Genomic DNA, 12,078 nt, shown 5'->3' on the forward strand with positions numbered 1-12,078 from the left:
AAGGGGCAGCTGCAACCAGGTGGGTTTCCATCCCTATTCAAGTTATATCCCTCAATAAATAACAAAAACAAATTCACAGACTGTTATCTGACTCTGGAGTGCCTGTGAAAATTTGGTGTGCCTGGCTGTGCAGGGTGGGGGATCCCAGTCTACTTATGGCTCTTTAGGGTGTGCGCTACACTACAGAATTATATTCTACTGTTTCCAGTCTTGTAGCAATATGTAACTTTCCTATTTATGTTGACCATACACAAAAAAATCTCAGTTCATGTTAATAAATAGAGCCGTTACCAAATTACTTATATTCTTGTCATGAGTAAAAAAACATACTGCCGTGAACACCATTATGTCATTTGAAATTACACTAAACTGACATTGTTTTACAAAATAATACAAATGCCTGAATAATAAATAGTAAATATAAGTAGAATGTACCGTCCAGTTCTCTCTTCCTTTGTCTCATTTCTTAAATGCAAGCTTTTTTTTTTTGCTATTCTCAGACTTTCTGTTCTAGGTTAGCTATGTTTATACCCAATGCCTCCCTTGTGTATGTGAACATAGCCACCTTTTGCTGCCAGTGGCCCACAAGCTTTTTTAGCAAAAATAAAATAAAATATTAAACAAATAAAAAAAATAAAAAGGATCTATAATATTTTTTTATTTTGAGTTTCTCTCTAGCTTTGCTTGTGCTGCTGTTGCTACTTGCTAGGTAGATTATAAAAATCAACTCTAATATGCCTAGCAACAGGACATCCGTCCGAAAAATAATTAAAAATCATTTAATCAAAAAGTTTAATCTAGAACACTGTAAAAATTAATTCTCCACCGTTATTGGCTGCTTACCAGTATTCTATTAAGTGAATAGGAACTTTGTTAATAGGAACTTTATTATTATTTGGTCCCTCCCTTGGCGGGTGCTAAGATCTTCCCTGCCTGCAGTTGCACAACATGGCCTGCTGTCCAGCCATTCACCCTCCCCCCTCCACAAGTTGCATTCCGACACTTGGTCTCTCACTCTCCAGTCTCCACTCTCCACCCCTGGCCATCCATCTTGTGTGCAGAGCAGATGGAGGAGAGCTAAGAGAGAGGAGACAGAGACTGATGGCGGCAGACTGAGCAGAGCACAGCGCTGGTGGGAATTGGGTGACCGTGTGAAAGGAGAGCGAGAGCAGCAGAGAACAACACTTAGTGCCAGCCGGATTGGGATTGAATCAGGCCTGGCCCCCTAGGATTCCTGTGTTTGTTATCAATCATGTATGTTAAACCATCACAGAAAAGATGAATGTCCTTTAGTGATAGAGATAGAGTATCATATAGTATATATATATAGTATAGTATAGTATAGTATAGTATATATAGTGAATAGTGTGTATAGTGTATATATATATATATATATATATATATATATATATATATAGTGTATATAGTGTATATAGTGTATATAGTATAGCATGTAGCATAGTGTATAGTGCATAGTATAGTGTCTATAGTATAGTGTATAGTATTACACTGTATAAAGTATTGTGTAAAGTATAGTGTACATAGTATAGTGTATATAGTATAGTGTATAGTGTCTATAGTATAGTGTATATATTATAGTGTATAGTGTATATAATATAGTGTACATAGTATAGTGTACATAGTATAGTGTATAGTATTACACTGTACTATACACTATACTGTACACTATGGGTGGAAGCAAGTGGGGACAGAGTTGGTGGGGTCTATAAGTGACCCCTCCCCCTTATGAGAAGTGGGAGGGGTCAAAAAGGAAGGATGGGATCTGGTGCCCCACCATCTTAACATTTCCACAGCCGCCACTGCTACACATCTACCTGCATAGATGTGGCATGCATAGAGTGGAGCAAGTGTTCAGAAATAGTGGCACTGCTTGCTTTACACTAGTAGTGATAAGGCACATCAGTGGATGATAGGGAGCATGCACCTGAAAACAATGGTAAGAACAAAAAAAAAAGAACAGAGTGATGGTATACTTGATATTTTAGAAAAATGTAAGCAATAAAAAAATTTGAGTTTAGTGTAATTTTAAGCTGGCCGTAGACAACTTGAATTAGAGTCGATTTTTGCTGAATCCCCTGTAAAATTATGAGCTGAAAATTGCATGAGTTCTATGAAATGATGCATGCTGCAATCTGTGGTGTTGATCTGCAGTTTGCCATTCATGTTAGTTCAAAATAACGTGTTGAAATCTGCGACACAATGTATAATGCCCCGTACACACGAGCGGACTTAAGTCCGACAGACTTCCAAAGGAGTTCCGTCGGAGTTCTGCTGGAATTCCGATGGAGTTCTGACAGACTTTTCGGCCGAACGGACTTGGCCACACACAATCACACTAAACTCCGACGGATTCGAACGTGATGACGTACGACTCGACTCGAATAAGGAAGTTCATAGCCAGTAGCCAATAGCTGCCCTAGCGTCGGTTTTAGTCCGTCGGAGTAGCATACACACGAGCGGAGTTTTCAAAGGGGACCGGGTCCGGCGGAGTTCCTTCGGGAAAATTTGAAGCATGTTCCATATTCTAAAGTCCGTCAGACTTTGGTGAATCAAAAGTCCGTTGCAGCCCACACACGATCGGATAGTCTGACGGACTCGGTCCTTCGGACTTTGGATGTTGAAAAGTCCGCTCGTGTGTACGCGGCATAAGTCATGCCAATGCAATAGGTATTAATGCACTGGTTTTATTTACATTTACCTTACTTTCCTTTTTTACCTTTATATGTATATTAATGTATTACCAATGCTACAAGTAAGCAGCAGGAAGCAGGTCTAGGAAATAAGTTCCTTAGCTGACCAGTGCATTATAGATATACGGTACTGTACATGAATACATTTTCATAAGTACAAAAACAGTCGTGGCTCCATATCCAGAATAGAGTGAAAGAGGCCTTTGGAAAACATTTAAAAAAATTGTGACCTTTGAAATGTGTCTAAATATTCAAATAAATTCCAGGACTAGCAGAGAAATGTTCCATATAATTTAAGTTTGCCCAGAGGGTAGTGTGTAATGGTTGTGTACTCCTATACAGCTAAATAAATCTGGGAGATTTTTTTTACCTTGTCTGTATATGGAAGTTGTTTGTGGTCCCAGTGTGCTCATAGTCATGGATAGCAGCAGCTAATATCATTGCCAAAATTTCCAGTTCTGTGAGCCAGTGCTGCCAAAGTGAGATAAATATATTATCACAGTTATTGTCATAAAAAGCCAATTTATATGTGTTAATTTCAAACATCAACTACAGGATTGGTGTCCTAGATAGCACACTGTTTGTCAGATTCAGACTAATTATATACAAAACTTCCCTCGATAGTCTAAAGCTCTTTTGTGGCTTTCTATAGCTTTCTTTAAAGTTTATTGGGAATATTTAAACACAATATCGTATTTTGTATTTCTATACTTTCCACTACCATACCCCTGTATTCCCCTCCTATCCATACTGCCCCATTTTGAACCCTCTCACAATTATTTATACGGTGATGCTCTCTTCTCCTGCACATACTCTCCATTGACATATGCTACATATTCCTCTCCTGCACCTAATGCCCACTCTCATATTCCCCAGCATCTTTCTCTTGCACATGCTGCTTGCTGTCATACCCTATGGCACTCTCGAACATGCTGCCCGCTTTCAGAAATACCCACACTCCTCTCTTGAATACACTGCCTGTTGTCATACCCATCCACATTCTTCTTCTGAACACTTGTGGTGCAGTATCCCCATTTAAAAAGCCTGTTCAGCTGTCAAAAAAGGCATTCAGGCATGGCAGTATCACCTCAGCCTCACCTTGCTTGCACATCTTTCTTAAAAGCAATCCACTGTGAACCACTCTTCATAGAGCAGCGCAAATGTAAATGAGCCCAAAGTGAAAATTGTCACTTAGGTTAGGGAACACAGTTTACCCAGTTTGCTAAGTAAGCATTCTCTATTTCTTTAATAAATCAACCCCATTCAATACAGAATAACCTAGAATTCACAGAACAGCAGACAAACCTTTTTTGGTATAAATTTTTTAGCATAGGGAAGACCTAAAACCTATCAAGTTTTCTTTTTTGGAGGGGGATTTGAGATTTTCTTTTTTACTTTAACTTCCAATGATGACGGTAAACAGGACAAGTAGAGAGGGTGAATTTCCCTAACGGGGCACAGAAAGTTATAAAACGAGTTCTAACCCTGTCCGAAACAAAAAAAAAAAGTTTTTGCCTAATTATACTTGAAATATTTACATATTTTGAAAACGCAATACAAGCACTTTAAATTAAGACCGCATTCTTCTTTGTAGCTTTAGTTATTGTGGGGTATTTCATCTTTCAATTTAACAAAAGCGGTAAAATCTTAGATATTTTCAATGGAGAGAAGATCTTGACAGCCTGCCAGTCTCTTCTTATGGAAACACAGAAGGTGATTCTAAAACGCTAGAAATAAACTAAAGCTGATTTAGGGTCTTTGTTGTAATCTTTGAGAAAAAATTACTTCACTGTGCTTGCAGCTACAGAGGTCAGAAATTGTTTATTTTACATAGTTGCATAGTAGGTAAGGTTGAATAAAGACAATAGTCCATTCAGTTCAATGTGTGTAGGTGCACATATGTCAGTGTCTGTAATTATTTTCCATATCCCTGTATGTTGTGCTCTTTAAGATGCCTATCCAAGAGTCTATTAAAAATATCTATACTGCCCGCAGCCACCATCAGTTGTGGATGAGAGTTCCACATCCTTATTGCCCTGACAGTGAAAACTCCCTGCACAGTTTAACTTTAAACTGCTCCTCCTCCAATCTCATTGTGTGTCCCTGTGTCCTCTAATGGCGCGTACACACAGTCGGAATGCGTCTTATCGGACCGTGTCGTCAGATAATTCGACTGTGTGTGGTATGCATTGGACTGATTCCGTCCGAATCTCCGTCGGACCCAATTTTCCAACATGTTGGAAATATTTCCCGACCAACTGGGCCGGTCGGACGTAATCCGATCATGTGTAGAGAATTTTGATCGGACCAAGTGCCACGCATGCTCAGATCAAATTCCTACATCAGAGCTATTGGCTACTAGCCTGAATGTAGTCCCATCGTAACTAAATTACGTCATCACGTTCTGAAAGATCGGATTTTTCGACAACTTAGTCCGACCGTGTGTATGCAACAGTTTCGGACACAATCCGTCAGACTAAATCTGACGGACAAAATCCGACAGATTTGGTTGGCAGAATCTCTTACCGTGTGTACAGGGGCTTACACTCCTTGAGACTGAATATTTATTTTCCTATGCTGGGATCGACATTGAGGTATTTGTAAATCTTGTCCCCTCTCAAGCATTGTTTCTCCAGCGAGAATAGATTTAGTGTTTGCAGTCATAATCAAGGTCCTCCAGTCTCCTTAATTAGTTTTCTTGCCCTTCTTTGGACTCTCCAGTTCCAGCACATCCCTTCTGAGGACTAGTGACCAGAACTGGGCAGAATACTCCAGATGTAGCTTAACCAGAGTTTTACAAAGTACAGGATTATCGTTTTATCCCTGGAGTATATCCCCTTTTTTATGCATGCTAATAATCTGCCAGCTTTGGTAGCTGCAGCTTGACATTGCATGCTATTACTCAATCTGTCATCTACTAGGACCCCCAGATCTTTCTCCATCCTTGATTCCCTGAGTGGTTCTCCCCCTAGTGAGTAGTTTGCATTTATGTTTTTTGCCCCAAGTTAATTTGTTCAGGTCTTTCTGTAATTTTTTATATCCTGATGTGAAGTTATTACCTTGCTTATTTTTGTGTCATCTGCAAAAACTGAAATTGAGCTATTTATCCCATCTTCTATATCATTTATGAATAAATTTAATAGAATTGGTCCCAAGACAGAACCTTGAGGCACCCCACTTACCACTCCAGAACAGAGTATATTTTATTCATCACCACCCTTTGGACATGCTCCTGTAACCAATTTTTTACCCAAGAACAGACATTATGGTCCACACCTGCGGACCTCAGCTTGTAGATTAAGCACTTATGGGGGACTGTATCAAATGCCTTCGCAAAATCCAGGTACACTATGTCCACAGGCCTCCTCCCTATCTAGATGGCAGCTCACTTCCTCGTAGAATGTTAACATATTGGTCTGGCAGGAACGACCATTCACAAACCCATGCTGACTATTACTAATGATATTTTTTTCCTCAGTAATTTTTGGGATATAGTCTCTTATCATCCCCTCCAATAATTTACCAATGATTGATGTTAGGCTGACTGGCTTGTAGTTTCCAGGAATTTGTCTCCGTCCTTTTTTGAATACTGGTACCACAGTGGCTTTCTCCAATCAGCTGGTACCAATCCTGTCAGTATGCTGTTCACAAAGATTAGGAACAATGGTCTGGCTATAACCTGACTGAGTTCTCTGAGGACTCTCAGGTGTAAGCCATCTGGTCCTGGTAAATTAATTTGTATTAAATTTATCTAGTCTTTCCTTCACTCTGGCTTCTGTTAGCCACGAGAGTATGCCCTGTGATGTGTCAGCTCCCTGGGCGGTGAACGGGAGACAGTGCGGGGGCTTCGTTCTAAGGTAAGTATTTCATAATGAGCTAGTATACGGTGCATACTAGCTCATTGTGCCTTTGCCTTGTTTTTTTTTGTTTTCTTCTTCTGGGTATACAACTGCTTTAACATACAGAAAATGTGTTGCATAATTCACTTGTGTTCTGTGAAAATCTTTCTTACCATGATACCTGTATGGAGCAATATGTAGTGCACAGTTTGGGTAACATCAGCTGCATGGACTAAATTGTGGTATGGATTTTTGTATTTGCTGTAACCAACTTCCAATGCTTCCACAAATGATACAAGGCAAGAAACAGGAATCTACAAAAGAGTTACAAAAGTCAGTTAAGAGCACTTGTACTCCAAACATCTATAGATTATTGAAATAATAGAAAAGAAACTGCGCTAGGATAAAACTAAATGAATGGCTGGGCATCTTAATTCAAACCATTCAGTAACTCGGGAGCTGCGATTCTCACGTATAACATAAATACAAAAAAGAAAATGAGAAAAGATATAGCATCGCGCTACCCATTTGATTCTAAGCTAGAATCAAAAAATCACATATATGAACCACCCGTTGTTCAAATAGTGGTAAGAGGACCCGGTATATAAAGTGACTATAAATGAACGATACAATGAAAATAAAAATGAATATACATCCACAGTTGAACTAATCAGTAATAACCAAAACCATCATTATTGTGTCCATAAATAATAAATCAAGAAAATGAGTGTCAATAAAAACACATGTAAAATCCATAAGTACACAAAAGTGAAATAATCAAAAATCAAAACATTGTGAACAAAATAAATGTACACCAGTGCACTGTGAAATAAAAGTCCATATAGTTGTGAAAAAAGCCGTCCTTACACTCTAGGAGCAGAAAGCTGTGTTGATTCCACCACCAGAACAGCAGGAATAAACTCTTACCGAATCACCATGATCCCCCATAACAGAGGATCAAGGAAAGCATGTAATAGATCACAACTTGGCTCCAAAAGACAGCAGGCGTAATCACAAATTCTGGACAGTCACCTCACGAACAATCAGACCGTCACATAAATGACGTGGTACATAGAAAATAAAAGTGGTCCATATAGTGTAAAACCTTATGAAAAATGTATTGTTTAAATAAGCAATACACTTACAATGTTACAGTTTGAAAAGAGCCTAAAGTCTGATGCACTGGCCGGAGCACAAACAGACAGCCCATCCTTCTGGGTAAACGAATGGAGCACATGCCCCTGGATGACGTACATTATTACGAAATGCGTAGGGCGGAGCGACGCACTGACGTCATCTCATGCTCCAATCTTTTACCCAGAAGGACGGACTGTCTGTGTGTGCTCCGGTCGGTGCTTTAGGCTCTTTTCAAACTGCAACATTGTAAGTGTATTACTTTTTTCCACAATACATTTTCATAAGGTTTTACACTAGATGGAGCACTTTTATTTTTTATGTAACATGTCATCCATCTGATTGTTCGTGAGGTGGCTGTACAGAATTTGTGATTATGTCTGATGTCTTTTGGAGCCAATTTGCTTTCCTTGATCCTCTGTTCTGGGGGATAATGGTGATTCGGTAAGGCCGCTTACACACGCGGGGACTGTTCGCCCAACTTTGTCCACTGAACAGTGTTTCGGCGGACAGTCCGCCCGTGTGTGGGCTTTCAGCGGACAGTTTCAGCGAACAGTCTGCTGAACAAAGTTTTTCGGAAATTCCGAAAAACTGTCCGCTGAAACTTGGTTTCAGCGAACAGTCCCCTCGTGTGTAGGCTTGTTCGTCAAACTAAGTTCCGCGCATGCTCAGAAAGGATTTACACGCCGAAAGTTGTAATGCAGTGTATAGGACGTCGTATTTTCCGTCCCGTCGTACGTGCCGTTCACGTCAACGCGCACGGTTTCAGCAAACTGTTCGTTCGTCGTGTGTGGGCAAGTCCGTCCATGCTAATTTTGAGCGGACTGTTCGCTGAAACTGTTTGACGGACAAAGTTGAGCGAACAGTCCCCGCGTGTGTACGCGGCCTTAGAGTTTATTCCTGCTGTTCTGGTGGTGGAATCAACACAGCTTTCTGCTCCTAGAGTGTGAGGACGGCTTTTTTCACAACTATATGGACTTTTATTCCACGTGCACTGGTGTACATTTATTTTGTTCACAATGTTTTGATTTCTGATTATTTCACTTTTTTGCACTTATGGATTTTACATGTGTTTTTATTGACGCTCATTTTCTTGATTTATTATTTATGGATTAGTTCAATTGTGGATGCATATTCATTTTGATCTTCATTGTATCTTGCACTTATAGTCACGTTATATACAGGATCCTCCTACCACTATTTGAACAACAGGTGGTTCTTATATGTGATTTTTTTGATTCTAGCTTAGAATCATATAGGTAGCGCGATTATATATCTTTTCTCATCTATAGATTATCACTGGGAGAAAAATTTAAAAATAAGCAGTGATAATAACCTGCATCCTTTGTGCCTGTGTTACCTGGATAAATGTGAGTAAGCACAAATGCACCAGACATCGCAATAAGCATTTTTTGTTCCTCAAGAAACTAAACTGTAAAGTCAGAACTTTAAAGTAATAGAAAAGGTTTGCTTTAACTTACCCTTTAGCAATCAAATACCCTAATACAAGTAAAGTGTTATGTGTAAACAGGGGTCAAGTCCTGAGGAAAAAAGTGTGGGAACTCCCACCTAAGATCCACTCCCCCACCAAAAAAAACAAAATGATACGCTCATATGCACGAACACTTCAAAAGTGGTATTTGTCATCCAATTTTCGTATTGTGCGTATGAAGCTTAACTGTTAGTACATAAAAAAAAAAAATACTCAATAAACATAAATACGGTAATTCTCTGAATTCATTCAATTGTGCTTCCATGCAAATGTGAACATCGTGTTCTGATCTTTTGGATAACACAGGGTTAAACGGAAAGGGCATAAATGAACTGCACATTATCTGGACAGAATGCTTGGGGAGATAGTGATGTGTTCCTGCTTAGGAGATGTATGTTAGCTTGGGGGGCTGCAAACTCTGCAGGGCTCCAACACACACTCGCTGCTATTCTAACCCTTCACATATTTCCACATAAACTTCCTTCCTGGCATTAAACTTTGCCTGTTATTGTGCTCAGCTTACCCCCCCCAAACTGATGTTCCTCACTCCTCAGCTCGCCTCTCTCCCTGCATGTCCTGTGAGCAGAATAGCTGATCTACCCATCACCTAGACCTAGACCTGATCCACCCGTCAGCTAGCTGCGATTGACAGGTAGAGCGGAAGCTGTCATGGGGCCCCCTACTGGCAATGCCTGAATGGTCAGGTGTGTGGCACTTACTATTGCGAGCTGTGTCAGTGGCTGCTGGTGTAGCACCTGCCACACAGCTCACATACTTCAGAGTTTTGCAGGACACGGCTGCTAACGGGAACTGAGTTCCTGTTGTGGAAAAAGTACAGGAAATCCGTTCCCATGCGTTCCCGCAGGACTTGAGCCCTGTGTGTAAAATGGCAAATAACTGTTTTCTTTACTTTTTTTCTTAAAAAATGCTCCCAACACATGACTGCAAAACTCATGACTTCTTTCAGACAGTGTGGCTGTTGGACGTGTCTGCAAACCACAACAATGCTAGGAGGAGCTGCAGCATATTCCCGTTGCTAGGTGTGCAGCATGGGAGTGGGACTAAATGGGACAGAGTCATGAAAAAGCCACAGAATCTGTGTGAGAAGTTCTGTCCTCTCTGCTGTCGACTACTGAGACAGGGGAAGGGGGGCAGAGACGAGTCTCTCTGTGGCTGCAGGTGAAGTGTGAGGGCCACATGAAATGGCCTGGAGGGCTGGATTCACCCAGTGGACCTTGTGTTTGATACATGTAGGTTAAGCCCTGTACACAATCCTGACAGAATGTCAGGATTCAAAAACTAAAACCATAAAACAGGTATGTCCGACAGAAGCCGTTCCATGCATGCTGGAAAAAACAGCAGCCGACCGACTCCAGATCAGTGCTCTCATCCAATAGCAGAGAGCACTGATTGAGGTGTTCTGACAGGGGGGCTGTCCCCCTGCCAGAACACAACAGCTCAGCAGGGGAGATCACAGGCCTAACCTTGCATGGTTAGTACTCCAGCTCAGACTGGAGCTGTTGATGGGGTACAACATTGGATCATACTGGTCTACTCATGTTTTGTTTTTTATAGATTTGCTTGCACCTGCCCCTGAAGAGTGGTATTATTCACGAAACACATTGGGATAATTTGGATGCACTTATTCTCATGCAGACGCTCCTACTCAACACATTATCTTGAGTTCTCCATCTACCATGTAATTTTAAGTGTTTTTTACTACATAGAGGATCCGTTCCATACCAAACAGTGGTTGGCTGGTTGCTACTAAAGTTTGTTTCTATATATGGTCTGTAATATGTGATTCAAAATTTTATTCATTGCTGCATGTATCATGACATTTTGCCATCTTCCTTGTTTCACCAATAAAAACATATTTTTGATATCTACTCATCTTCTAGCCATGTGTACTCACCTCATTTAAAGTCCAAAGAAAAAACCCTTTCTTTTTGCAGATTTAGGGATGGAGATATGTGACCCATATGTCTCATTTAAAGTCCCATACTCCCTCCCTTTTTTAGTTCATACAGTGCCTTGCGAAAGTATTCGGCCCCCTTGAACTTTTCAAAATTTTGCCACATTTCAGGCTTCAAACATAAAGATATAAAATTTTTATTTTTTGTGAAGAATCACCAACAAGTGAGACATAATTGTGAAGTGGAACAAAATCTATTGGATTTTTTTAAACTTTTTTAACTAATAAAAAAATGAAAAGTGGGGCGTGCAAAATTATTCGGCCCCCTTGCGTTAATACTTTGTAGAGCCACCCTTTGCTGCGATTACAGCTGCAAGTCGCTTGGGGTATGTCTCTATCAGTTTTGCACATCAAGAGACTGAAATTCTTGCCCATTTTTCCTTGCAAAACAGCTCGAGCTCAGTGAGGTTGGATGGAGAGCGTTTGTGAACAGCAGTTTTCAGCTCTTTCCACAGATTCTCGATTGGAGTCAGGTCTGGACTTTGACTTGGCCATTCTAACACCTGGATACGTTTATTTGTGAACCATTCATTTGTAGATTTTGCTGTATGTTTGGGATCATTGTCTTGTTGGAAGATAAATCTCCGTCCCAGTTTCAGGTCTTTTGCAGACTCCAACAGGTTTTCATCCAGAATGGTCCTGTATTTGGCTGCATCCATCTTCCCCTCAATTTTAACCATCTTCCCTGGCCCTGCTGAAGAAAAGCAGGCCCAAACCATGATGCTGCCACCACCATGTTTGACAGTGGGGATGGTGTGTTGAGGGTGATGAGCTGTGTTGCTTTTACGCCAAACATATCATTTTGCATTGTGGGCAAAAAGTTTGATTTTGGTTTCATCTGACCAGAGCACCTTCTTCCACATGTTTGGTGTGTCTCCCAGGTGGCTTGTGGCAAACTTTAGACAAGACTTTTTATGGATATCTTTG

General features: G+C 40.5%; 1 protein-coding gene across 2 annotated transcripts in view; it reads right to left on the bottom strand.

Annotated features, from left to right (window-relative positions):
- Window positions 1-12,078, bottom strand: part of PDE1A (phosphodiesterase 1A) — a 420,545-nt gene that overhangs the window by 59,140 nt on the left and 349,327 nt on the right. For both annotated transcript variants that reach the window (XM_077448128.1, XM_077448129.1), the window contains exons 6-7: window positions 6,724-6,864; window positions 3,082-3,182 (exon numbers count right to left, since the gene is read on the bottom strand). In XM_077448128.1, the coding sequence (XP_077304254.1) occupies window positions 3,082-3,182; window positions 6,724-6,864 (242 nt within the window). The remainder of the gene's footprint in view (window positions 1-3,081; window positions 3,183-6,723; window positions 6,865-12,078) is intronic.

This window comes from Lithobates pipiens, unplaced genomic scaffold (genome assembly GCF_037356315.1).
Source record: "Lithobates pipiens isolate NorthernLeopardFrog02 unplaced genomic scaffold, aLitPip1_a1.2 Scaffold_22, whole genome shotgun sequence".
Classification (NCBI taxonomy): domain Eukaryota; kingdom Metazoa; phylum Chordata; class Amphibia; order Anura; family Ranidae; genus Lithobates; species Lithobates pipiens.